The sequence below is a fragment of the Manis javanica genome, chromosome 17, assembly GCF_040802235.1.
Source record: "Manis javanica isolate MJ-LG chromosome 17, MJ_LKY, whole genome shotgun sequence".
Taxonomy (NCBI): domain Eukaryota; kingdom Metazoa; phylum Chordata; class Mammalia; order Pholidota; family Manidae; genus Manis; species Manis javanica.
In genome coordinates, this window is record NC_133172.1 from 63,754,184 (window position 1) to 63,781,283 (window position 27,100).

The window sequence follows — 27,100 nt, forward strand, 5'->3', positions numbered from 1 at the left end:
GGGAGGCGGGGCCAGGGGGTGGGTGGGCAGGTGGCCCTACCTCACTGGAGTCCTCCTGCTGGTTGATGACCGTCAGGGCGTCCTCTGAGGCCTGCCGCCTGGCCTCGGCCAGGGCCCGCTCCATCCTGGCGCGCTCTGTGCTGATGAGTTCGTGGGCCTTTCTCTCCGCGTCCGACACGGCCTTCTGCAGCTCTGACATGGCCTGCCGCTTCACCTCGTTCACGGCCTCCTCTGCCGAGGACAACGGGTGCACTGTCACGTGGGCCAGGCGGCCTGGTCTCCAGGGACCCCTGCCCACAAACTTGGACCAGGGGCTTGCTCACAATCAGCGTGTGTGCCCCGGGAATGGTGTGCAAGGGAAATCCCCAAAGCTTGTGCTCTCCAAAGTGTTCTCGAAGTCTAGTGTGCCCTGGCATTCCCCTAGAGGGCAGGGGCTAGCGCAGTCCCAGGTTCTGGTTCGGCAGGCCTGGAGTGGGCCCAGGAGTCTGCATTCCTAACAGGTTCTAAGTGGGGCTGACCCTGCCAGTTGAGGCACCCACTTTGAGAGCTCAGCTGTGCTGTGGTGCCTACAGGCACAGGGTGCCTTCCTGGTGACCCAACTGGAGGCAGTGACAGAGAGCCTGTCCCATCCAGGGCTCTGCATTGTCCCCCCGAAAGCCCTCTCTTTTCTGTCCCCCACAAAATACCTCTGTCATGCTTACGTCTGAAGACAAAGTGCCCTGCCTGAGCGTTTGCTGCTCTGAGCTGAGCTGTCTGGCAGAAGGAAAGACATCTGCTCAGATTACCCCGTGTCCTCTGAGGTGGGGACCTACCCCAGCCCCTCTGACCGTCCGGGCCTGCCTCGGTGTACCGGTGCTATTCCCGCAGCATGGTGAGGGACTTGGGGTGGGTGGAGCGGAGTTCCCCCCATGTAAGGGGCTGAGGCAACCTGGATCCGGCCATGTGAGTGTATGCATGGTGGGTGTGTGCTGGTCATACCAGGAGTCACCTGCCCTGTGTCACTGCCCAAGCTCTGTGTGGCTGGCATCAAGGGTCCCATGAGGCCTCCCCACAGGCCACGGGAGACGAGTACCCTGACCCCAGTCCAGGTCTGCGTGTCTGCACATGATTCGTACTGGGCTCAGGACCCGCTCTGTTCTGCTGAGAAGCATGCCTGTTTGCTGGCAGATGAACTACCCTGAGCCCTGAATGCACTCCGACCCCTCCGTGAGCCCCTCGTGGCAGGGTCGGTACAGCCCTGTGAGCTTTGCACCCAGCTGGCCCAGCTGAGCCCCTTTGTGGACAGAAGAGAGAGGGGTCAGGGTCCTGCCCCTGCCAGCCTCCCCTGCCAGGGCCCACCCCACTCACCAGCCTTCCTCCAGATCTCCTCGGGCATGTAGCCGGAGAGGGTCCTGGGCATGAACTCCCGGTGGACGTCTGAAACACAGGGGCCCAGCTTCATGCACAGGGCAGGACGTGTGTCCAGGCTGAGGTACCCACGGGTGGAAGCCCTGGGTCATGGTTGGGGTGTAGGCAGGGCCACGGCGGGAAGGGGTGCTCTGGGTGGGCTGCGTTCAGCCTGGAGTGGGCCTGGCCATGGCCGTCATCCGGGCGGAGGAGGAGAGAGCAGAGACCCTTGAGGGCCTCCCAGCTCGGGGCCCTGGCCTGCTGGGACCATGACTCCCTGCGTCCAGCAGGTCGGCAGTGTCTGTGCGGAGCAAGAAGCCACCCTGCTCGGAGGAACACTGCTCTGGGCCGCATCTTACAGCGGCACCAGGGTGCAGCCCTCTCAGCGAGTCAGCCTTGTCCCCGGCACCCTGCAGCGCCCCCCACCCAGGCTGCCATCTGCCCACCTAGCTGAGCCCCCTCTGCCCCAGTGGAGCTGTTGAGGGGCCGGGCGGGGGCTGGTGCAGGGCCCTTCTTGTCCTCGGCATCGCTGTAGCGCCGGACCCAGCGGTTGAGCTCCTGGCGGTCGGCCTCCTGGCACCGGCGGAGCACAGTGAGCGACCGCCGCGTCTTCTCTGCCACGTCCATAATGCAGTTGAGGAGCTGCAGACGAGTGGGGTGTGGGCGTGGGGCTGTGCGCCTGGCGGCCCGATGGCCGGAGACCTCTGCCTGCACTCCTGGCCTTGGCCACCCCACCGCCCACGGGCACTGCCCGAGAAGTCCGGGCAGAGGTGTGGAGACCCAGCTCCACTGCCCGGAAGGACTGAGCGAATAGGGCGTGGCCATGGCTCTGCCCCCAGAATCTCTGGGCACGGGGGACTGCGGGCAGCTTGCTTAAGTGGGGGGCTTGGGGCTGTCCTCTCGCCCCTCTGCGGTGTGGTCGCCCCACAGTGAAGACGACCACCCCCATGAGGAGGCAGGGGCGGGGTTGCCCTGCACACGGCGTTGATGTGGCCTCGCCTCCCGCCAGGTGACCCTGCTCCGTAGACACAGAGGTGGGCAGGCTGGGGTGGGGGCGGGCAGAGACAGGTGCGCGCAGAGCCCCAGGAGCCCACCCCCCCGCCCCGCCCCACAGGTGGACCGGGTGTGCCTGGACACTCACATTGTTGAGGTGCTTCCACTCCTCTGCCCACTCGCGCTCCGTGAGCCTGTGGTCAATGACCTCCTCCTGCCGGGACCCGGGCACCACTGCGGGGGCATGAGAGGAGCTCAGGCCCCATCCCCTGCTCCCAGGCCCAGTCAGCTGGGCTGTGCCCACCTGGGGAGGGCGAGAGGGTGTGGAAGGGGACCCTGAGCACCCACGGTCTGCCCACGGGAGGTCAGGGATAGGCCTGGCCTCTGCTCAGTGTTTGGGAGGAGAGGCCCTTGTTCCCACACCTCAGAGCTGGCCACCCTGCCCACCTCCCTGCCTCCAAGTACAGCGGCCCTCACTCTGCCCCCTGCTGCCAAGGGAGGCTGCCTTAGAGCCCACTCTTACCACTGCCCAAAAGCCCTCAGGGGCTCCTCCTGGCTGGGCAGCCCCGGTCCATGCTCACTACTTTCTCTCCGCCAGCTAGACTCCTGCGCATCCCTCAAAGCCCAGGTCACAGGTCCCTTCCCCCTCAGCAGTCCTGCGTCCTCAGAATGCCTGAAGCCCCATGGATCTTTGGTTGTTTAGTAAATGTAGGGTGCTTCCTGGTTTATTTTCAGCCTCCCAACAGGGCATGCCAATCCCCAAAGCAGGCCTATTCACCTCTGCGTCCCCTGGGCAGGTCCCCAGAGGGGTGGCAGGAGGTGTTTCGGCTTATCTGCTGGGTCTTGAGTGAGCCGGTCCAAGTGTGGTCAGGGAAACCCAAAGCCCTTATGTCCATTCCTCATAGGACCCCAGGCCCCTCATCTGGCCACTCTGTGCCTCAGTTTCCCTACCCACAGCCCTCCCAGGGGTGTGGCACCCAGCGGGCATGCTGGAGGGCAGGGCCCCGGGAACCAGGGCCCCCGGGAAATAAGGCCTCTGTGCTAAGGCCGTCCTCTGGTCGACCTCTGAGGGAGGCGCTATTGTCACTCCCATCTGGCAGAGGAGGAGACCGAGGCTGGTGGAGGGATGTGTCTGCCCAAGGTCACCCAAGGTCGGCCTGGGTGGGAGCTGTGCCCTCAGCCACTACCTGGTATGATTCTAAGACTGAAATAATGGGGTGCCTCCCGTAATCGCCAACAGAATGCCCGAGACTGAGGACCTCACCATGTGAAGTGACTGCCCTCCGAGGCTCTTCTCAATGTCACAAGACCTCGCCCTGCACTCTGTAGGGCTGCGCTCAGCGCTTCCTGGGCGGGGTGTCCACTTAGCGCTTCCCAGCCCCTGAGGCCCTCCCAGCCTGAATCACAAACGCCTCCTGGAACTGCAGAAGGGCAAGAGGTGCGGCCACAGCCCGTCAGCCCTGCGGCCCGCGGTCAGGTCCACACCAAGGCCCCAACCAAAATAGTGGCTGAGATCTGCCCGACAGCTGGCATTTATTTTTGCGTTAGCAGAAGTGGGTGGGAATTAGCACCTGCCTGACCCGGCCATAGGGAGCCAGACGCTGTCACCTGCTGCCTGGGCTCGGGCCCTGGAGCTCCTGCAGGGTGGGGGCAGGGAGAGGGCTCTGCCTCCGGGCACCCGTTGGTGGCCTGGGCCTCTGTCTCAGGTGTCTGTTTCCAGGGCTGCTTCCCCCAGTACACTGGGGGCCCCGGGATGGGGGCCAGTCCTATTCATCTGCTGGTCCCCAGCACAGAGGGGGTCAGGCAGACATGGCTAGATGACTAGGCTATGCTTCCTGGGCACCCCTCCCCTGTGATGTGGGCGTGCTAACACATGACACATGTGTGTCATAAATCTCAAAATGTGCCGCCTTCTAGAACCGAGTCAAACACATAATGAAAGCAATAGCTGAGAGCCCCACCTGGGCCTGTCACCATGGCCGTCAGTGACAGCCGGGCCCCCAGCACCCCCTCTGGGCCTCGGTCCGACCTCACACCACCCTGCGGGGTGGCACGCCTGTCAGAGCCAGCTGACGGAGAGACCACCACCCATGGTGTGCCCCGGCCTCCCACACCTCCTTCCTGCACCGTGGACAGGGGGTCGTGTCTGTCTGCCTCTGGAAGCAGGAGGGGGGAGGTGTGTGGTCAGTGGCAGTTAGTGGGAGCCCACGGGTCTCGGGGTCGTTTGCTTTCCCTTGGGTCACCAGGGCCCAGTGGTACCCACTGTGCAGGGCAGAGGGTCACCCAAACTGTGTGCCCTCCTGGCTGAGGCTGGGGAGGCAGCCAGATGGCTGCCCTCTGGGTGGGCTCCGCTCCGGGCCTGGTTCACTTGCTCACCCAGTTCCTCTGCATGGCCCCTGGACAGATGGGGCCGGTGGCACCCGCCGCGATCACCTGCACACCGCGGGCACACGCACTGCCCCTGTGCGTTCCTCACCGAGCTGCCGACGGTGCTCCCGTGGCTCCTGCGGGTCAGCCTGGTGGCAGGGGTCCCGGAGGTGGTGGGCCGCGGCCATGTCCTCGAGGCGGTAGTGCGGCGGCGTGCGGGGGTGCAGCCCGTTGCTGGGGCTGTAGTGCGGGGCAGGGCTCAGGGCGCATGGCCTCTTGCTGAGGTGGTCGGGGTGCAGCGGGTCCTGGTCTGACCCGTTCTCTTTGGTCCTGGTCCAGACAGCAGGTGGGGACCAGTGGTCACTTGATCATGAGCCAGGACAGGAGTCCAGGCAGAGGAGAGCGGGGTGGGGAGGGCAGGGGCAGATGGGGAGGCTGAGGCAGCTGCGGGGCCCCAGTGCCCACTCTCCCCTCCTCTGGTGCTCGTGCCAATCCTGCCCCCACCCATGATGTGTGGGCTCCTGGGGCCCAGCCGTCACGAAAGGTGGAGCCTCTGGGGAGGGTGGGAGACAGACGCCCCCAGCAGCAGGAGACATGGGCCCTGGACCCGGGGCTCCTGGACACCAGGACCGCATCTGGCCTGCAGGCAGCTCCTGCCAGACAGACGCCCCCCTGCCTCTTCCCATGTCCTCCCAGGGGGACGTCTGAGGCCTCCGAAGGGCAGCCTCTCGGCGGCTGGGCCTGTGCAGTGGCCTCGTGCACAGGGCTGCACTTTACAGCCCGCTGGCTGGCGCCGTGGAAGGCAACCGTGTCGCCCTGCATTCCCTCGGCCCTGAACCAGGGTGCCTGCTGCACGCTGGTGCCAGAGGCAGCTCTCAAGGGCAGGAGGCAGGAAGCCAGCCCTCCCCTGTCCCCTCCCAGCCCCGGGAAGCCCCCTTGGTACCTGTCAGGGGCCCTCCTCCTCCTGCCACGCTCACTGGCCTCCAGCAGGAGCTCCGAGGAGTCGACGGGGGAGGAGGCGTTGGCATCCAGCAGGAGCTGCTCGTGCTGGGCAAGGTACTGGGCAGGGGTCTGCTTGGCCAGGCGGGCGCAGTGCAGGAGCTCCCTCTGCAGCAAGGGCAGGTTGGCCTGCAGGGGCGAAGCAGGGGAGCCTGGACTCGCTGTTCACGGAGGTCAGGGCGTGAGGCCGGGGGCCAGCCTCGCCGTTTGACTTTAGGCAAGTTGCACGACCTCTCTGGACCTCAAGTTCCTCCACTACAGCCTGGGAATGTGGACAGGACTGTGCTTCCAGGGTACACAGATTCGGGACACGGTGAGACCCCGAGCCCAGGCCCAGGACCCCCAGGCTGGGATTTCCCACCTCACCAAACTCCCTCCCATAGTGGTATCTGGAGAAGGCGAGGGGAAGTGGGCAGTAATGGGGGCGCCTGGGAATGGCCCCGGCTGGCCCCTGCCCACCCTCCAGCAGCTTGGAGTTCAGACCACATGCATTAGCAGGCCAGCACCCCTCTGTACTCGTGTCACCTGCTGTGGTCCTTATGCCCATCTGTGGATGGACCTGGTGACCTGGCTGCACGATCGGGGGTGAGGGGCTGGCATGTTGAGGTGGGGCACAGGACTGCCTGGGAAGACGCGTGCTGACCACTGCACTGCCCCCCCCATCCTCTCCCTGCTCCTGGGGCTCTGGCCAGCACCGGTGGGCTGCACATGGGCCCCTGGTGCGCCTTCCAGTCTCCCCAGAACCTCGGGGAGGGGGCAGGCGGGATGGGGGCCCAGCAGCAGGCTGCCCAGGAGATCCAGTTCTCAGTATCTGTAAGTACATCCAGCTCCCAGCCACGGCAGCCCCCCTCGCCCCTGCCCCCCGCCTCTGTCTCCCCAGCCTCTGCCTCCCCGGCCCGCAGTAGCGCATCCACCCAGCCCCGATCAGGCAGTGCTGGCTGCCAGGCCTGTTTTTCTGTTTGGATAGCTGAGCGGGGGCCAGCCCGCCATCTGGGGAGCACGTCAGGAGCATGAGCTGGGAAAGGAGGTCCTGGGAGTTCTGAAGACACCGGGCATCCGCCTTGGCCCTCTTGGCTAGCCTGCAGGGTGGGGGCGGCCCAGCACAGCTGGCTGCTGTTAGGCCTATGGAAACATCTGGGTTCCCGGCTGCGGCCAGCTGGGGGCAGGGGCTGCGGGTGGAGGGCCAGCCGGGCGAGGCAGCGTTTCCTGGCTTCTGGGAAGTCCTGCCATGCACAGCATTGGGCTCAAGAGACGGAGCTGGGACTCAGGGCCCTTGGTTGGGGGACGGGGACCCCAGGCAGAAGAAATGGGTTGAGGCTGGGGAGCCATGCCTGGGCAGCAGACCCTGTTCTGTCCCCCAGAGCCCAGGGAGGCCTTGCCACTGGGAAGCTGGACAGACAGGGCTGGTCACAAAAGCCCTGTGGAGCCGAACTCCAGGGTTTGAGCACAGGTGGCTTCAGGAAGGCCCAGACCCTTCACTTCACAGACAGGAACCCAGACCAGAGGGAACCATGTTTGCAGAACAACCACAACCACGGTGTAGAGTGAGGTGACATCTCCCTCTGGCGCCCAGGCCGCCTGGTGATGGTGGGCCTGCAGTCGGCCCACCCTGGCTCTGCCGTGTGACCACGGGCCCGTCACGTGGCCTCTCTGGCTTCTGCCTCACCGGCAGCCGGGTTGTGCACGGTCCCGCCGCCCTGTCCCTCCCGCTCGCCGTGAGGTGGCTCATCACACCCCTTAGCAGTACGGGAAGAGGCCGGATGCTTAGGTCAGAGCAGGGGTCAGAGCAGGTGGGCCGCGGTCCCTATGCCTTCTACAGAACACGGCTCTGAGGGCCACCTTGACAGAGCCCTCCGTGGTGGGCCCGGAGGGCTGTGATCCCTCAGGAAGGTGCTACCCCACGCCCCGAGGCCAGCCCACAGCACAGACGGGAAACTGATAGCAGGGGGTGCTCCCCAGGCAGGACCGTGGGGCGAGGCCCTGCCAGCATCCTGTCAACATGGCCTGGATACAGAGCTGGCTGTGCCCTGGCAGTTTAGTCAGGGAGGGGAGTGGACCGTGTCCTTGACAGTCCCTTTGGCCCAGGGCCCTGGGTAGGGTCCTGGGCCCAGGGGGTGGCTGGCAGGCCCCTCACCCCAGCTGGCCCCGATCACCATGACAGTAATCTTGGAGTGAAACCCTAGCAGCCTCGTGAGGGCCGCTGTGGACGGGGAGAAACCGAGGCAGAGAGGAACCGAAGCAGGCAGCCCTGGGTGGTGGGGGTAGCAGGCGAGGGCAGGAAGGCAGAAGGTTTGCCCCGGCCCTGCTCCTCAGATCAACAGGCCGCTGACACGGGGTATCTGCTGTAAATATTTGATCTGACAGAATAAGCAGGGGCACCGTGTCCCAAAGACGGGGAGCGTGTGGAGTCCGAGTAAGAGCAGGAGAGGCTCCTTATGAAGGGCCAATGGCTGCCAGGTGGGCCTGCCTGGTCAGTGGGCGCCACAGCCTCCCTCTGGGCCAGCTTGGGAGTGTGAGCATGCTGGGTGTGGGCCTGGGCAGTGGGGAGGCGGAGGGGGCGGGTATGGGGTCCTCCTGGCTTGCAGGGAACCAGGTGCAGCTGGGCCCCCCCTGAAGCCCACGGGTTTGGGGTCTGGGTGGTCCAGACTGTGCCCTGGCTCTCTGTCTCCACCAGCAGGGACTGTAGGCCTCGGTTTCCCCACCAGTTAAGGGGGGTTGGAGGTAGGTCCTGTGCTTCCCCCTCGCAGGGCTGCTGGAGGTCAGCAGGGGCGGCTGCCAAAGAGCTTTGCAAAGCACACCTCTCCTGCAGGACATTTTAAATCCCTGATGATGGTACCCAACACGAATCAAGCACATGCTCAGTCGTTCACATGCGCTGCTTCATGCAGTCTTCTAGCAGCCTGCGGATCATGTCCGCTGTATGGCTGCAGAAACGAGGCTCTCTGGGCCGTGAGGGCAGGGCCAAGGCTCAGACCTGGAGCAACTGGTCTGTCCTCAATATCCTTGGGGAGGCGGTCCCCACGGGAACCCAGCTGTGCTGGCGAGACCCCAACAGCCCAGGGGAAGGACAGCCCCGCGAGGGAGGGCCACATGGTCAGACACATCTGGGAAGCGATTCATCTCGCCTCTTCTGGAGGATGTGTGGTCCTCCTTGGGGGTGAAGGCCCCCAAGAGGTGCTCCAGTGGAGATGCGGGCCCCACAGTCTAGACCTACGCTTGCCCCACATTGTGTGCACACGCAACACCAGCACCTGGTTTAGTGCAGACCCGTATTCAATGGGTCTGATGGGCCCTGCAAGGCTGCACTGCCGCTGGCCCCATACCAGCCATTCTCGTCTTTGTCTCTGTGTCTGAGCACATGGCCTTCCTCCTCTGGTGCCATCATCCCTCCGTCTGTCCGCTGTCCCCTCCCCTCACTCTGCTCCACCACACAGCCCCTGCTGCTCCTAAAGCATGGCAGGTACACCCCTACCCCAGGGCCTTTGCACATGCTTCCCCTGGTGCCTGGACAGCTCTGTCCCCGCCATCCGCCCAGTTGTTCCCTTGCCCTCCTCAGCCCTCATCAGAACCTCCCTGTTCAGCGCACCTCCACAGAATCCACAGCCACGGCCCTCCGCCCTGGCAGGGTGTCAGCCAGGAGGGACTGCTGGGCCCCTGGCTGCATCCCTGGCTGCGCACAGTTGCTGGCACATCATGGGTGCTCAGAAGCAGCTGTCAAGTGGGTGCATTAGGCCAATAGTAACAGGACTGATTTGGGGAGCTTAGCGGACTAGGTTTGGCGGCTGATTAATCCAGCCTGGCTACTAGTTTGAAGTCTTAACTAGTAGGAACTGGCCCTGACAGATCGACACTGGTCCCCCAGGAGACAGGGGAGCCCCAGAGTCCTGGGTGGGCCAAGAGCAATCCCCAATCAGAGCTGGCAGGGAATGGACTTGGGGCTCCCTGGGGCCCAGCTGCGCGGGGAGACGGGTCTGTTCTCACCTTCAGGAAGGGGATGACGAATGGCCGTAAAGGGAAGTTGGTGGCCTCTTGCAGCTTGGAGTGGAACTCCTCGATGGTCAGCGTGGAGTTCTGCAGAAGACATGCACCTCGCATCGGCACGCTCTGCCCACGCGGTCTGGGGAGGGCAGGGCGCCTGCGGGCTGGGCAGGTGCCACGATGCCCTCCGTGGCCTGCACCCCGACTCACCACAAGCCCCAGCACCAGCGTGCGCACGCGCTCCCCGATCTCCGGGGAGATGTCGCTGCCGAACTGCTGCAGGGTGGTGAGGAAGCGCTTGAGCTTGCTTAGCTGCCGCGCCCCACAGGCTGGGGGCAGGAGCTGCGTGGACAGCGAGGCTGTGGATGAGGTGGCCGGGCCATTGCTGAAGCCGTTGGGCGTGCAGGGGGTGCCGTGGACGGCCGTCGGAGAGTGACTGCTGCCATTCATCACTGTGGAAGGACAGGCGGGCAGGGACACGTGAGGACTGTGGGGCTCAGCCCACACTGGGGCCGCTGCAATGCCCTGGCGTGCTGCACGCCCTCCGCGGTGAGCATTCTGGGCTCCAGGTCTGCAAAGGCGGGAGAGGGCTGGGGTGCTGCCCTAGCTCAGCACCCCATCGGTCTTGCTCTGGCTGTGCAGTCAAGCCCTTCATGCTCAGCGGGATACCAGCAGCCATGCTGCCTGGCAAGCCTGCCCCCTGCCAGGCTGCTTGGTGTCCACTGTGAAGAGGAAGGGGGGCTTCTCTGCCATTCGGGTCAGCTGGCCCACGCTGCCTCTCCCCGGGAGAGAAGGGAGTGATACCCCTTCCACTGTGACGGCTCTGAGCAGGGCCCCACTGTCTACCCAGGGGCCCAATGCCTGGCTGCTGGGGCTCGGCGTAGGGCAGAGGTTCCTGGGCCCCTGGGACAAGTGGGGCTTGGTTCTGGTAGGGCAGCACTTGGCCAGTTGCCATCTGGGACTGTCACGCACACAGATGTGTGTGCACATGGGCCCCTGTCCCCAAGGCCCTGCCCCTGGGGTCAGTGTCCAAGGGCCACTGTGAAAGGGTCCTGGGCAGGACCTTGCCCTCAGCCTTGGGTTAAGGAGGGGAAGGCCAAGCCTGCACCTTGGGGGCCAGGGGAGGCCCCATGCCCTGCCACTTATGCCCAAGTCCCTGGCCTCAGATGCCTGTACCTCAACCACCAGGTTCTGCAAAGAGGTCATAGGTCATGGGCTCCCAGGGTCCTTGGTTATGGGGCAAAGGGCTCTAAACATGGGAGGGGGTACTGGCGCCTCAGGAGTCTTGAGGTGCATCCGGTAAACCAGTGGCCACTCAGAGTTCCCCTCGGCCGGCTCCCCAGGCCCAGCGTCATGCACTCCACCCCGGCTGGCTCCCTCCTCCTGCGCGTGTGTGCGCGTCCCACACACTGATCAGAACCCTGTTCCCTCACACAAACCCTCCACACCCTGTCTTCCCTCCTCCCTCGGCATCTTGCACGCACAGACACACACGTGTGTGTGCATCCAGATGTGTCCCGCATATGGCATACACACATGAGCACACAGCACACTCACATATGCAAGCAAGTACGTACATACCCATGTGCACATGCAGCCCCACACAGCACACCCAGGGCACGCTTACATGCGCACATATGCACATGCTCACCTATCACTCAGCTGTGGTCCTTGGGGCCCCCAGCTCCTCCCACCTTGCCCAGTAACGGGAAGAGGTCTATGGGCACAGTCTGTGCTCTCACACTGCCTGGGAGTGGGGGTGGGGTCTGGGGGTGGGGGCAGCTCAGAGCTGCTGCTCCCTCGGACCAAGTTCCTCTGTGGCTCCAGCCACCTCCTTAGACCTGGGCTGAGGCCTGGCGGCCTGTGTGTGCAGAGATGGGGAAGCAGGAACCCCTTCTTTTGGGATGGGGAGGCTGCCAGGCTACGCTCTGGGAAGCTGTTCCTCCTGAGCAGCCACAAACATTTGCTGTTTACTCTGCTTACCTGGGATGGTGGGGTGTTGCTTTGCCCTCCAGCCCTTCGTGCCCTGGCCCAGGGAGCTGCCCTGTGTCAACTGCCCTGGCCTGGAAGGAGCACGTGGGGTGGGGCCTGCACGCCAGCCCCTCTGCCCTGGACCTCAGCTCCCCCCAGCTGTGGCTGTCCTGGGTTCAGGCCCCCTGCACACCCCCCGCAGGCCCAGGGGACAGCCTGCCTACCTCCAGCCCCGGGACTACACCGTCTCTCCCATGGGCTCTGGAGCTGGCCCACCCCTCTGCACAGAGCCCTTTAAGTAAATGCCCTCTGTTAACCCTGAGCCTGCCCCCTGGCTGCCTCTGCCTTCCCCAGACACTTGGATGACCAGTCAGCCAGCTAGTGGCCCCTGCAAATGCTTCTACCCCACTCACTGGCCAGGGAGGCCCCTGAGCAGCAGGTGAGAGGCTCCCCACCTGCTGGCTGACCCCGGCATCGAGTAGGCCCTTGGGGCAGACATACATAGCCCTGCCTGGTGTTGGACAAGCTGCCCTGGTGGGGAGTGGGCGCCCTACTGGAGGCCCCCACGGCCTGACCCTCCCTGACGGGCTGTGTGCGCCTGCTTGTTTCTTCATCTGCAAACGGCCCTGGGCCTGAACCAGAGGTAGGGCCTTGGGGGCCAGGGGCCCAGGCGCCTGGCCGCCTCGCTCTATGCTCGTCGGCCTTATAGGGCCCAGGTCATCTCCCACCACCAACAGAGCTGCAAACACTCGACCCGCTTTTGTTTCCTGTTGGGCGACGTCTTGTTGGTGCCTAGCCCCCAGGCAGCGGGCATTTGGAAACCACTGACTGGCGGCCACAGTTGGCATCAGTGCTGGTTGGCCCCCTCCTGGGGAGCGCTGGCTGCAGAAGGGAGCCCAGCGCTCTGCCGCCCACTGGTCCTGCTCCAGGGATCGCCCCTCCTCAGGGGCCCAATGTGAGCTGAAACCTGTTAGCGCCCCCCGGTGTGAACTGTCTCAGGAGCACCTTTGGGGCCAGAGGTGACATACTGGCTGGGCACCAGGCCCGCAGGAGCAGTGCACCTCGTTCGGGGGCCTCCCCTGCTCTGGGATGGGGAGTGGATGCGGCACAGGCCACAGAGGACCCCCGGTGGGGCAGGAGACCCCGCTGCCGCTCTCTTTTCTCACCGGCGAGCCCCTGTGGTGGGCACGACACACACATGCTGGGCAACACTGATGACAGCCCCTGGCAGTCACTCCGGCCAGCCCGGAGACGGCCCACTGCCGCGGGGACTTCACCATGCGGGGGGCTCACTCCCCATGGCAAAGCGGGGCCCTCACCTGGGACCCGAACCTTTCAGAGGCTTCTGAGGCGTGTGACTGCCTGTGCCTCCGGGGCCCCCACCCACCAGCCGCTGGCCCTCCTGGCCCGGCCTCCCCGCAGCTCCCTTACCAGCGTGCCCCGGCGCCTCGGTCCTCCTGCGGCCTGCTTGCCCGCGCTGGCCAGTGCTCCCTCCCTTGGGCTGCCGGGCAGTCTCAGCAACTTGCTAAAGAGATGCCGAAAATAGCCCCCGGCCACAAGTGCCTTCATTCCCACAACAGGTGTGTTACTAAGTTAGACCACACACGTGTCCTGGGCCGAAGTTTGGGGGCACACACTAGCACCCCTGTGGCTCCCCCCCACCCCTGGGGCCTGTGTGGGGGTTGGCCTAGGACGAGGCTCTCTTGCCAGCCCCTCTCTTTGCCGCAGGGCGCTGCTGCTGTTGCATCAGAGCGACACACAGCCCTGAAGGCCCCACCCGGGTGCCCCGGGCACCAGAGTGAATCCAGGGCTCATGGGTAACAGCAAAGAGGGCGACGACATCAGGAGGCAGGAGTGACACAATTGCTGCATAGCCCTCCTTCTCAAGCCCTGGAGCCACACACAGGCCGCACCTGGGCCGTGCAGCCCAACTGCCTGGGGCAGGGGCCTGCCCCGGCATGCCAGGCCCAGCTGACGTGCTGGCTGACAAACGCCTGAGCGTCGCCCATGGGAGTGTGCTGCTGTGGCCGTCAGCTGCAGCCGGGCACTCGGGCATTCGTGTCCGCTGGTGACCGGTGTCTGTGAGCACCCGGTGTGTGCCAGGCCTCAGTCACACGACCAGCGGCATCTCGTAGCACCTCATGATCGCCCTCGCCATCAGGTGCCACGATGACTTCCATTTTACAGGCGGGGAAACTGAGCCCAGGAGCTGAGAAGCTGGGACTCGACCTCGTGATGGCTGAGCTATGGACTTGCTGTTGACCAACTATCTTCTCCCAACCAGGGTCCCCCTTGGGTGCCCTGCTTTGCGGTCGGGAGCAGGAGGCTCAGAGAGGCTGTCTAGCTGCCCAGCATCATGTGGCGCGTGGGCAGCAGGGCTGAGGCATGAACTCAGGCTGTGACTCGGGGACCCCGACTGCCCCCTCTCCTGAAGTGCCCCTGGGACTCCTCTCCTGTGTCTGGGAGAAGGCAGCACACACATGCCCAGCGTGGTGTGTGGGCAGTGGGCACCTGGCAGGGCCTCCTGGGAGGCCTGTGGTTTTTTTTATTTTACTTACAGAGACAGACCATAGACCACTTTAAGCAGCCGTGAAAGCGGCCATGGGGCAGAGACATCGCTGGCCCATCCTCTCCATCTGTAAGCAAAATAAGAAAAACATGCTGTCAGGAAAGAGGCTGCAGGCAGGCGCTCCGCCTGCCTCCTGACAGCAGTTTGGGGACAGGACCCTGTCACCACCTTGGTGTTCCTCTCTTTGGCCTGTCTCCTCCCCTGGAAATTAAGGGGTTGGACTGAGAATCTTGCAGGGCCATCTCCTGTGGGACCTTCTTGGGGTCTACAAGAATTTTGGTGCCCCCATTGGCATGGTGGGCACTGGAAGGCACCTGGGGTCCCCCCTTGGCGCTATCTTCCCAAGCGGACCCGGCTTGCTCTCCATGGACGGACAAGCTAGTGGCGGTTCCAGAACAAAGCCCAGGACTGAGCTGCTGCGAAGGGAGGACACAGCCAGGGAGAGACCTGACCGGTGCGAGCTGGGGAGAGCTGGCGAAGCCGCTGGAGGCAGGCCGCATGGCTGCAGCAGAGAGCGGGCCCTGTCACAGGGGTGACCTGGGGCAGGGTGGGGCGCTGGCCCTCGGTGGGCGCCCCCAGCTGCAGAGTAGCCCCTCCAGCCACAACCCAGCTGCAGCTCCGAAACCAGCCTGTGCTCAGGAGCCACCAGGCGAGGGGCAGCAAGGACACACAGCCCAAGGGCTGTGGCCCAGGTCAGCCTCCGGCCGGCCCAGTTCCTATGCTGGGGCCGGGCAAGCTGGGGTGGTTCTTGGCAGGAATCCATAGCTGAGTGCGGGGCTGCAACCAGGTGCACAGACACGGTGAGCCCCCCGGGGTCAGGGAACTCCACAGGTCAGGGAACGAACCTGAGGCCACCCTGGAGGCGGCCAGAGACCCAGACAGTGCCCCCCAGGAGGCTGATGGCACTGCAGTCGGCTTCAGAGAGAAGGGCCGCTTATCTTTTACAAACGACAAGCTCTAAATGAAGCTTTGACTCCAGAAATGTGAGCTGAGGCGGGGGTGGGGGGGCAGGAAGGGTCTGGGAAGCCCTTAGCCACACGTAGGCCCACCACCCCTACATCTGTTCCCAGCATTTTGAGAGCCAGCGGGGTATCCCCAGCCCAGGCCAGCGGGTCCCCAGAGCTATGCTTTCTGGACATGGGCCCCTGGAGCATGAAGAGAAGCAGGCTGAGGGAGGGGGGCACACAGGGTTGGGGTGCGAGTGGGGGGCCCTCGGCTGCCTGTCCAATGGCCTGCTGGCTTCTCCACGAGGGACAGAGTGACGTCACGGTGGGGGCGGGTTTTGGGCCAGCTGTGGCCTGTTCCTTGGGAGCAGCTGCCCCATCATGAATAACGGCACCCCCCCACCCCCCGGCTAAGGTGTATGTGCGGGAGTCAAAGACGCCCCGAGCCTTGCTCTCTGCCTACGAGGCCGGAGGGGTGGCAGCTGTTCAGGGGACGGGACTCTGCCTGCGGCTCAGCCGGGAAGTGAGGACTGACCCTTCAGGAAAGGAGGCTGACCTGGCCAGCAGTTGCCACGTGAGAACAGCAGCCTCGGCCCTTTCTGGTGCGGCTCGGAGGAGAAGGGGCTGGACCCTTCTGCGCCGAGCACAGGTGCAGGGCAGGGTGTTTGGCTATTAAGTTCCTACTGTGCGCAGGGATGTGCCTAGTTTCAGGCATCTGCACTGGGAGCAGGTGGTGGTACTCCGTTTATCAAACAGACTCTTGGAGGGGCCAGGAGGCTGGCTTAAAGCCAATATCCTGCACACTAGGGGCCAAGCCTGCCCTGAACTTGGGCGGCCTGACCCCACAGCCAATACCTTCTCCAGCTGGAGGCTAGGTTATGCCCAGGCCCCAGGGAAGCCGCTGCCCACCTCAGCTGGCAGGACCAGCACGCTTCTTGTCCAGGGATAAAGGGAGCCAGGCTGGGCCTGGCAGTCTGCCCTGGGCTCTGGGGAGGGGAGGGGGCCCGAGGGAGCCGCTCTCACTTCTCAGCGCAGTGGGACCAGGGGCCACAAGGCCGAGGAGTTTGAGGCTCCTCTCCCAGACGGGAGCTTCACTCAGGTTTCAGAGCCTGGGGCGGAGTCCCAACTGGGGAGCTTTCTGGGCCCTGGACATGGTGGGGGACCCTGGATTCTCGCCATTATCCATCAGAAACATGAGATGCACCGTGAAAGCTCCTGGTCCTGGGGGACAGGAAACCCTGTCCCACACCAGCCCAAGCCTAGACGCCACCTTCCCATCCGCCCAGGACCCCAAAGTCACCGACTCAAAGGAATGGGGCCCTGGTGGTGACTGGACTGTGGCAGCCTACCCAGAGCTTCCCAGGGCTGCCGGGACCCACCAGAGGCCCAGCCTGCCCACCCCGTTGCCAGCGGCCAAGGCCCCTGCTGACCCCAGTTCCTGGCCAGCCCTCACACCCCGCTGAGGCCTGGCTGCGGGGCTGCTGGTGTCTGAGCTCCTCCAAGGCCAGAGCCGCCTCCCGTGGGCCTTCCAGGGGGACGCAGGCCCGGGGGGCTTCCCTGCACTCAGGTGGCCTGCTGTGGGGCCCTCTCTGAGCAACAGGTGCAACACTGACTGATGGAGTGCTCACGATACGCTCGTCCTTCGGTAAGAACTTCTAACCCACTCATCCTCATGGTATTACCACTGGGGAGACCATGGCCAGCCCCTCTTTATGGGTGAGGAAGACCCGGTCCAGAGAGGTTAAGCAGCTTGCCGAAGTCCACACAGCTACAAAGCAGAGGAGCTAGGATTTGAACCTCAAAGCCTGGGCTCTGAGCTGTGATGGGATGTGCCCTCTCAAGGGCCTCACAGTGGGCGTTCAGGGGTTCAGGGTGGAGGGACCACAGCAATGGTTCAGCTCCAAACAGCTGGAGGGGCTCCCCACTCAGCCCTACTTTGACACGGCTGCTCCTCATTTACCAAACCCTGGCTATGGGGTTACTCACGTGTATGGGGTGTGAAGGAGAGGTGCCGCGTGGCCTCCTGGGCTGGGGCGGGTGGTGGGGGTGGCATGTTGGGGGGCGTGGCCCGGGGCTGCGTCTTCACCTCGGCTGGGGAGTCGGGCATTGCTGCAGCCCTGCCCTTTCTGTCTGTTGCTGGAGACAGCCGAGTCCATGCAGGGGGGAGAAAGAGAGAGAGTGAAGCAGGCTGAGGGGTAGAGGGAGCTGGCAGCTGCCTCGGCCTCACCCACTCCGCCAGGACCCCCACCAGCAGCTGGCTTTGGGCCTGAGCTGCCGGGCCCCATCCCAAGGCCCAGTCCATCCAGAGAAGCTCCAGGTGTGCATCCCAGCCACCTGAGGCCCCGGGGCGGGGCTGGCTCAGCCCACTGCAGGTGGGTGCGGGGTGCAGCTGCAGGATCCCTGGGCTGGCCGGCACAGGGCTCGTGTCCTCCCTGTGGGGGAGGCCTAGGGGGCTCTGGTTTTCTTTCTGCAGACTAGGGAGTCAGGTGGCGCTGCCTCCCAGACAGCATGCCACTCACACACCCTGCCCTGTCAGCATCCCCTGGAGGACGTGCTCAGACAAAGGTGCCGGCCTCCCCACCCCGACTTCTGATGCGGGGAGCCTGGGGGAGCCTGAGAATCTGCACTCCTAGCAGGTTCCCGGGGGGGGGGGGGCCTGCCGTAGGTGGTTGAGACGCCGCTAGAGAAACCACGTTCCGAGGGCCCCATCAGTGCTCAGTTGCTATGACGTTTGTCTAGGGGTCTTCCCTGGTGGGGGGGGAACCTCTGTTTTAACGATCTCCTGGCGTGGATGAGTCCCAGGACCAGCCACTAAGGAACACTGATTTCAGGCTGTTCTAGGTCTGGCCACTCCAAGTGTGGTCCCAGACTGGCGGGTCCCCTGGACACTGTGCTAGCATCCCTTGGTCTGGTGCCCTGCTCTGGGTCCAGTGTATGGAGAAGGGTGGAGATGGCCACAAAGGATCAAGGCCTGGGAGGGCCCTGAGCCCATGGCCACAGGGAAAAGGCTTCCGGGCCATCTGACCACCCACACGAAGCCTGAGCCAGCAGCTGCCGGGTATCCCTCGTAGGCGGAGAGGGGTGAGCCCCTGGGCCTCCCCCTCCGCCTTGGCTCAGGGTCAGCCAGTGCCCGGGCAGGCCGCAAAGACCCGGGAGTGGCAGCTGGGGTCCTGGGAGGCCCAGCTGCTCAGCGCCATCGATGTGGGTGTCTTCTACCTGTTACAAACAGCAGGCCCACACTGCCCCCTGCTCTGTGGTGTCCTGCTAGGACACCAGCAGCCTCAGCCAGAGCCAGGGGACCGTGGGCTGGGGCCCCAGACAGGGCTCCGCACCCGCTAGCTTCCACTGCATGGCCACACTTCTTGTCCCCTCTGCTCCCTCACCCTCCCTTCCCAGGGGCCCCCATGGCCCGGGCGGCTGTGGAGACACACATGTGCATCTGGGGTGCCCAGCCTCTGGATGATGATGAGGAATTCTGGTGATGGTATTTACCATAGTACTGAGCAGCCCCCCACAGGTGGGGCTGACAGCCCTCTGCCCCCCAGGCCTCGCGGAGTGATGTGAGAAGCCCCCTCGTCAGCAGGATGGGGATAGGGAAGCAACGGTGATGAGCAGCCCGCCGGGTTAGGCAGCACCTGCTCCCGTCGGGCGCCCTGCCCCCACGGCCTGCCTGTCAGGAAGCTGATGGCCAGGCACACGTGCACAGCAGCTGTGGGTGCCCATCAATGCCGCGCCTGCTGCAGGGCCCGTGGCCAGTCCCCGCTGACAACCAAAGAAGGCAAACGCGGCTGGCACGGCTGCCCCAGGCCACCCTGGGGGTCCAGACCTGTCTCTGCAGGGCCGCCCAGGGGCAGCTGCAGAGGGCATTTCAGGTTGGGCTGGGACACCGGGGACACAGGGTCTGTGCCTTTCCAGTTCCTTCTCTGCTGGGGCTTCCTTGCAGCTTCACAAACAGCCCAGAAGAGCGATGGACAGGAGCCCAGCTGGAGCCGCACGGGGAGCTTGTGGGCGGCCTTGCTGTGCACCCCACATGCCGTGCTCATTCAGTGAGAGCTGTGCCCGGGGGGAGGTGGGCCTAGGAGACAGAGGGTGACCCAGGTGCTGGCCCCTGGGAGCTGCTTGTGGACACTCTCATCCATAGTACCCGCTGGCCACATGAGCACTGGGCAACGCCCACTGGGGCCCAGCCCCCTCCCCTCCTCTGGCAGAAGGGGACGACGGGGAGGCCCGAGCTGTCCAGTCACTAAGACCCGCAATCACTGCGGGAGCCCTGGGGAGTGCAGGCCGGCATGGCAGTTGGCCCTGGGCACAAAGCACGAGGGGCGCCTGTGGGTCTGCCAGGTTCCAGAGCCCCTGGTCATGGTCAGCACACTCTTCTCCTTCCAGAAGCACCGAGGTGGACCCGGCTGCAGCGGGGGCTTCCCCGCGGCTCTTGCAGGCCCCACTGCCCACCCTGAGCTGGGGGTCACAGGCTCTCTGCCCAGGAGCACAGGGGCACAGTGCAGGGCCTCACGAGTCCCCCTTGCACGTCCTCTGCATTGGCTCTGTGGCCTCTCGGCTGTGTGACCTCAGCAGGTCACTTCACCTCTGAGCTTCTCTGCTCTGTGAGGGGGTGCTGGCCAGCACCTCCCTAGTCCACTCTCGTGAGCACCCAGGGACATCTGCCGTGTGGAGCCGCCTGTGTGCTGGCCTCTCGGGGAGGCCACCCCAGACAGCAGAGGGGCGGGGCCCCCAGACGGGAGCAGAAGTGGAGTGCGGATGGCAAGGAACAGCGTGTGTGGTCGAGGAACTGAGGCGAGAGCGTGCAGTGCTCCAGCTGGGCGGGACGGGTGCAGAGGGACCAGGAAGGAGCGCCAGGCTGGGCCGCTGGTGTGGGTGCTGGGGGGGTGGCAGCAGGGCGCCACTCGGGGCTCCTGCCTCGAGCCCCCACTGCACGCGGGGCCCCGCCGGCTCTTACCCGACCAGTTCTGGGGCCCCCGCCCCACCCCATCCACCTGCTTTTGCCCCTCCCCCCGCACACAGAGCGGCCTTCTTCCCTTTCGGGGGCTCAGCTCTACCCTCCTTCCTCTGGAGAGGAGCCCCCAGACCTGAGCTCTGCCACCCTGCTCAGCCCCCCCGGGATGTCACCCCACTCTGGGATGGCCTTGCTTCCTGGCCCAGTGGCCCGTAGACCTGGTTGCTGGATTCCAGAGGTCGGGCTGTGCCTTCACAGGGTGTGAGTGTGGACATGGGGTGGAGGCCGCCACCGAGCAGCCCTCCAGGGGGAGGAGGCTGAGAGCCTTTCTCCGGGGTCCCTCCACTTAGGAGGGGGTGCGGGCTGCTGAGAGGCTAGGGACCCACCCACTGCTTGTTCCGGCGCAGACGGCAGGGCTGTCAACCACAGCCCAGGGTCCTGCTCCCGTGGCACAGTCCCTGCCTCCAGAACGGCCACACCCTTCCCCCTCCTCCAGTTAAGCCATCCAGGGTGGTGGCTATTAAATATCATTATAATTATTATTCTGTGCCCCTCCCTGCACCCCGAGCTGTGTGGAAGCCCTGAGGGCCGCAGCCTGAAGGCAAACAGCCGCCCAGCTGCCGGACAGGGGGCAGCCTTGTTCTCCGGCAGCTGGCGTCCCGGCCTGCCCCCCTCCAAGGCCCTGTGCAGAGCCAGGGGCCACTTCCAGGGCACCCAAGAGGCGGCTTGAGCTTCAGACTGGCAGCTGGGGGAGGGTCTTCCAGGGGGACCCTGTGCCCATAAGCCAGCATGGGCAGGAGCTGCCCAGGGCTCGGGGTGGAAGGCCCTCCTGAACAAGGCCCCCTTCAGGGCTCCAATCTGCACCTCTGAGGTGGGGCCCAGGCAGCTGGATGTACATCTTTGAACATTTTTTTTTTCTTACAAGATTACATGTGCTAACAGCAGCCCCTGCGTAGGGCTTACCACCCCACCCCCCACGTGTGTTTGCTTGCCCCCCCCCCAGGAAAGGCAAAGCGACCCCGAGGACTGACTTTTACTGGGAATTCCACAGGCAACCCACCACCAGCCTGCGGGGTTCCAGCAAGCGGGAAGCAGGGAGCCCGAGGGCGGCGGCCGAGTGGACCAGCCCGGGCTTGGACCCCTTGCTGCCCGGGAACCACGGAACACAGGAGGGTAGCTGCCTGGGGGCTGAGGTTGGGGTGGGCTCTCCCTGGTCAGTGAGTGATGTGCGGGGACGGGTGGGCATGAGAACTATCCTCTCAGCGTCCAGGAGGAAGAAATGAGAGCCGGCCACCAACATCCCAGCCCCTCCCCAGCCCATCAGCAGCAAGGGGGTGGAGCCAGGGTCCGTGGCAGCCTCCGGCCCTCGGCCCCGTGGGTACCCAGGTCCTTCCCAGGCAGCCCGCCGGGCCGGCTTCATGAGCACAGAGACCGGCCTCGGTGAAATGAGGCTCCGTCTTCACCGAGCAGCCCGAAGTGCGGGATCTGCAGGGACGCGCAGCCCTGTCCCTGGCTGCCAAGGCCCCTGCCAGCCCTCGTGGAGCCCTGCATGGGGCGGTGGCCACAGCAGTCAGTGGCCTTGTGCTGTGGCAGGTGGGGAACAGCTCAGGGGGTGCCAGGACCTCCCCGGCTCCTGGCTCAGAGGAGGCAGGGGTTGCAGTGCCAGGGAACACGGAAAGGGGCATATCCTACAAACGGCCCAGCCGGCGGCTTGCGAACTGTTCCACAGCCGTCAGGGAGCGGCCGGCGCTCATCTTTACCTCACAGATGGGGAGACCCAGGCACGATGGCTCTGCGGCCTGCCGGGCCCACAAAGCCTGGGGCCGGAAGGTGCCTGCCCCCATCACTGCTCTTCTAACTGCCCTCCATCTCCCCTGCCCACCCAGGGCAGGGGCCCTGCTGGCAGCGAGTGGCCGGGTCTCCATTTCCGATTGCGTGTGTGGGAGCCGATCTGTGGTGTCCTGGTGAGCAAGTGGAGGCATCGGGTCCTCCCAGTCCCTGGGGACAGGGGCTTTGTCCTCAGGCCGGCTGCCCCACCTCCCACCACTTGAGAACATTCCCAGACCCTGGCGGCCGTGCTCCCCAGGGCTCCCTGGGGCCCGTGGGGGACCCTGTGTCTTTCCCAGACAGCATGACCAGTTCCCAGCTCAATGCTGCTAATCCGTCGCCAGAGCAAGCAGCTTTCCAAGGCCAGGCGGAGCTGGTGGGAAAGGACATGGAATGTGCCGGAAAAAGCCACCCCATTCATCACTGTCCACGTCCGCCTGTGGTTCCCAGCCCACCCTGCCTGGCTGAGAACTGGCCACAGCCCAGCTCTCCCACCCTGGGGCTCCAGAACCCTCCGCGCAAGGAGGGGCCACAGCAGCTCAGCCTTCCCGGCGATCCCCTCCGCAAACCCGCACTGCTGCTGGAAACAGCAGCCACCGCTTTGATCTTTTACAGTCTGACTTCTGCTGGTACCTCGTTCGACCCTCACAGGAGCTGTGGGAAGTAGGAAGGTGGGCAGGTAACGACAGGTAACCCGCCTCAGGCCCTTTGCGCAGGCACTGATGGGCACCCACAGGCACCAGAGCCATGGTGTAAGGTCCTTGCTGCACATCAGGCCTTGGTGGAGCCGGGGAAAGGGATGAGCCTGTGCCCACTGCCCCCCAAGAGGCTGAGGAGGGGCAGAGCTGGGAGCTGGACTCTCATCTCTGAATCTCCAGCTTCTCTCTGTGGCTGGGCAGTGGGCTGATAATGTCCAACTCCTGCCAGGGTAACCACCTACTTGGCTTTCTTGGGTACCAGAGGGGTAAGCTGGCCCCTCTAAGACATATTTTAAGACTGGTATGAGACTGCTCCCCCACCCCTCAGCCAGCACCCTGCAAGTGCCCACAGGTCCTTTGTGACCAGCTGGCTCTCCACCCTCCCTTCCCACATGGCCCCCCTCCTGCCCCTCACCGCTGCTGCCTCAGGGCCTTTACACTGCTATTCTCTCTGCCAGAAATCCCTTCCTGACACCTGCATGGTTGGCTCACATCCTCCATGTCTTTGTCCAATCGTGATCTTCCTTCTCAGTGAAACCGAGTGCCCACATAGCACCAGGCACACAGAGGGTGCTCAGTGACCACCTGTGAATCACGAGGAGGACCCAGTCTGGGGACAGCAGGTCGCCACGGCCTCCCCAACCCCACAGGCATCCTCTTGGCAGACATGAGTCCTGAAGCCCTGCCTCGACGTCTGCCCATGCAGCCCGCCACATTCAGGGGCGCCTCCTGGGGCTGGGTGCCCTCTGGGAGGCCTGGGGCCGGGCAGGGCTGGCTGCAGCTCAGTGCTCCCACCTGTTGGCAAGAGCCCGGGGCACCTCCCTGGGCACTCAGTCCTGCTCAGGTGGGACTCCCCGGGGAGGGAGGGGCAGCCCTGCTGAGGGGCATGGGTGGACCTGCTCCTTGTCAGGCCCAGCCTGGGCTGCCAGGGTTCCTTCCACCTTCTACCCCAGCCCCACTTCACAGACAGGGAAGCTGAGGTCCAGTCACACAGCCAGAGAGGCACCTCACTGGAAGTCCAGGCCCTGGTCCCTATCACCCTCCCCACTTGGGGCTCTGTGCCACCCTGTGCCGGCTGCCCGTGTTCTCCAAGCCCCCTTCCCAGGCAGCTCCTCTGTGGGCAAAGTCCTAGTCAAGGTGGGTGTCACTGCCCCGTGGGAAGGGGGAAATGGAGCAGAAGGGAGGGGGTGCTGATGAGGAACCACAGCCCTGCAAGGCTGCTCGGACCCTCCCAGGCGGCTGAGGCCCAGCCCGTATCTCCCTCGCTCCTCACCGCCGTCTCCCGCCCTTTCACAGATCTATTGCCACAGTTTATGACCCCATCAGCCCCAAAGCTACTTTCTGATTACCAGTAACCCCTGACCCCCTACAAGTGTGCTGCCAAACCCACGGAGGGAGGACGGCGCTGCAGGGGCAGCAGAGACCCAGCGCACAGTGAGGCCGCATGCGCTCCAGCTCCGCTCACAGGCAGGGTCTGCTAGGAGACGTAAGGTCCTCAGACGTGGCCACCGCGTGTGGTCCCAGGTGCCAACACAGCGAAGCCGGCACGGAGCGCCAGGCTGGGATGTCCACAGGGGACACCGTCTCTGAGTAGTGAGCAGGTCTATGCAGCCCTCCAGGGCATGCGGCGCCTGGGGTCCATTTGCATCCATATGAATGGACATCTGGGCTGGCTCAGGGTCCCAGGCAGGTTTTCTGGCCTCATAACCACCAGGCAGGACCTCGAGAGCATGAGAGACCCAGCAGGGCCCCCGTTGCTGGGTGGACTGGGAGCATCCTGTGCGGAGTCACATCCTTAGGGGCCACGGACCCCTGCATGCCGGCCGCCATGCGGGGCCTGGCCGGGATGCCACGGCCACAGGGCGGCTCAGAGGGCCCGGAGGGGGTGTGAGCTGGGCCCAGGGGCCTCTCATGCGGGCACTCGAGCCTCCAGGCCTGTGTGGGCAGCTCCCGAACTGCATGTGCCTTCCTGAGGGCCCGTCTGTGGGAGGTGGGGGCTTTTCCCCGGGCCTGGAGTCCCCAGGAAGTGGGGCCATCTCCCCAGACCAGGGCAGACTTCTCAGGGCTGGGCAGGGCATGGCTCTCCTGGAGTTTCCCAGTGGGTATCAGGGATCAACAGGAAAAACTGGGCACGAGCCCCTAGGAGGCGGCCACGTCTCAGAAGGCCGGTGACAGTGACAGCCCAGGCTCTGGGCCGGGGACGGGGCGAGGGGGCTGGGGCTGCCAGGATGCTGGGTGACGCCCGCACCCCACAGGCGGCCTGGCCATGAAGCTGACCACCCCCCACCAAGGCCGGCGCCCGAGGAACGGCTTCTCTTTGATCCCCAATCTGCGGAACGAGAGTCTTTGGGGCCCTGATGAGTCCCGGGCGCTGGAACCGCAGCGCTTCCCACATCTGGTTTCTATTACGGCCGCCCCCGCCCGGTGAGTAACTAATAGTATAAAATACGGGAATTGCTGTTTCCCTCCATCGCCCCTGGGGGGCCTCCGCCCCGCGGGTGCTCGAGCCCCGTCCTGGCGACTGCCCCCCTGGCCCTTAGCCCCGCCTGCCGCGCCGTGCAGAGCAGGGACCCTGCGACACCCCCCACCCCCACCCCGGGCCTGGGCGTGATGACGGCCGGGGGTCTCAGGTCGCCATGGCTCCGCCTCTGGGCGGGGAGTCGGGAAGCCTGGGTCCCCACCGGGCTCGGTGAACAAGGGGACGGTTCCCCTGCCCGCCTCGGCCTTGGGTGGCCCGCTGGTGAGACGGGGCCCATAACTGCCACCTCCCCAGGTGGGGCTGGTCTTAAACATGGAGCTTTGCCCAAAGGACTTCGTGAGCTGGGCAGCTCGCCGTGGCCCTGCTCCGGCCAGAATGCCAGGGAGTCTCTGCCCCAGGCCTCAGCAAATGTCCTGGGAAATGGCGCTGGAAAAAGACGGCCACCCCCACGCAGCCCAGCGCCGCAGAGGTGAGGCGCGCTGAGCTGAGGAAGCAGGGGCGCAGGGGAGACCTAGTTCAGGGAATCCCAAGGGGAGGGCTGCCCTTGGCTCAGGTGCGCAGCTTCGACCTTGAACCACTCTCTTTCGCCCAGAGCTGTTTATGCGACCGGCTCTGAAACTCCGCTGCCCTTCCACCCGTTTGGCAAAGCTGGGAGGTGGTGGAGCCCTGAGTGACAGATGGGAAGACCGAGGCACGGAGCAGGGCTGTTGCAGGTCCAGGTCACACAGCCACCACGCAGCAAGTCCCACATGGGCCCAGCTCTAAGGCTGACGTCCCCAGCTGGCTGCAGGCAGTGAGCCCCTCACTGTGGACGTGCTCAGAGCCCATCCAGAGGGGTGCCAGTGTCCTCTGTCCACCCAGGCAAACGTGCTGGGGCACAGCAAAGCCCCTTTGCAGCCCTAGGAGGGACACTGCAGTGGCCAGTGTGCGCCACTGCCGTGAGCAGCAACTCATGGTATCCTGTCGCTGGTAGGGGGGCTGTCTGCCTGGGTGAAAAGGACCCTCCCGCACCCAGATGCTGCAGAACTGGGCCAGACGCAGTCTCACCAGCTCCCCTCCAGCCCTGGGCCCACCCACGGGCCCACCCACCCACCACTTCCAAACTGTGTGGTCCCCAGGCTGAGACCCCTGGTCTGGTCTGCCTCCTCCCTGTGCCTGGGATGGAGAAGCAGGGCCCACGTTTCCCTGGATAAATGAAGCCGGGCTCACCGAGAAACTGAGACGATGGGGCAAAACCACCCAATTCTTGTTCCAGGGCCGGGTGGGCACCAGTGGACCAGGCTTCCTGTGCTCTGGCCACCCCAGCCCCTTCTGCCGGCGCCCCATTCTGCTGCAGGGCCTCTGCACCTGCTGGGACGCTTCCCCAGATCTCTGTGGGGCGATCTCATCACTGATCCTCCTCGGAGCCCCCCTGAAGGCCAAGTCAGGGCCGTCCCCAGCCCCTGCCCGTCCTGCTGCGCCACCCAACCTGACCCCCCGGGGGGTCATATCGGCCCCTGAGAGCACGTGTGGGCCTAGTGTTCAGTCTCCCCAGGGATCGGGGTCTTGCTTTCTGGGCACTGCTCATCCCCAGGCAGAGCCCCAAGCAGCACCTGGCACTTAGTAGGTGCTCCACGAAGGTTTGCTGACTGACTGATGGGCAAGAGCAGGCACCCCACCCGCCCGGCCTGTCCACGTCTGGGGGCTCGGCTGGCTGTGGCGGAAGAGCACCTGGGCAGGCCTCGGGCTGAGTCCTGTCCCCGAGCCCGTGGCTCCAGAGGCAGCTGCCCCGCACTTACCTCGGGGAGGACGCTCCTTTGTGGGTGTCTGCAGACTGAGCTGCTGTTTTGAGCCCACCCTGCAGCTACAAAGCTTGCTTACCGCCACCTGTGAGGTGGACATGTTGCAAAACGGCCTCAGTTCTTCACCCTCTCCGACTCGCACCCCTTGCATTGA

At 64.8% G+C, this 27,100-nt stretch overlaps 1 protein-coding gene across 5 annotated transcripts in view; it reads right to left on the reverse strand.

The window, feature by feature from the left end:
• CBFA2T3 (CBFA2/RUNX1 partner transcriptional co-repressor 3) overlaps positions 1-27,100 on the reverse strand; it is an 80,516-nt gene that overhangs the window by 3,288 nt on the left and 50,128 nt on the right. For 3 of the 5 annotated variants that reach the window (XM_036993844.2, XM_036993848.2, XM_036993847.2), the window contains exons 2-11: positions 17,194-17,343; positions 14,253-14,330; positions 9,934-10,175; positions 9,727-9,816; positions 5,690-5,874; positions 4,856-5,076; positions 2,528-2,613; positions 1,833-2,028; positions 1,348-1,416; positions 41-231 (exon numbers count right to left, since the gene is read on the reverse strand). In XM_036993844.2, the coding sequence (XP_036849739.2) occupies positions 41-231; positions 1,348-1,416; positions 1,833-2,028; positions 2,528-2,613; positions 4,856-5,076; positions 5,690-5,874; positions 9,727-9,816; positions 9,934-10,175; positions 14,253-14,330; positions 17,194-17,343 (1,508 nt within the window). Of the gene's footprint in view, positions 1-40; positions 232-1,347; positions 1,417-1,832; positions 2,029-2,527; positions 2,614-4,855; positions 5,077-5,689; positions 5,875-9,726; positions 9,817-9,933; positions 10,176-13,125; positions 14,231-14,252; positions 14,331-17,193; positions 17,344-27,100 lie in introns of those variants that run through there. The other 2 variants (XM_036993845.2, XM_036993846.2) reach the window with 2 other exon arrangements.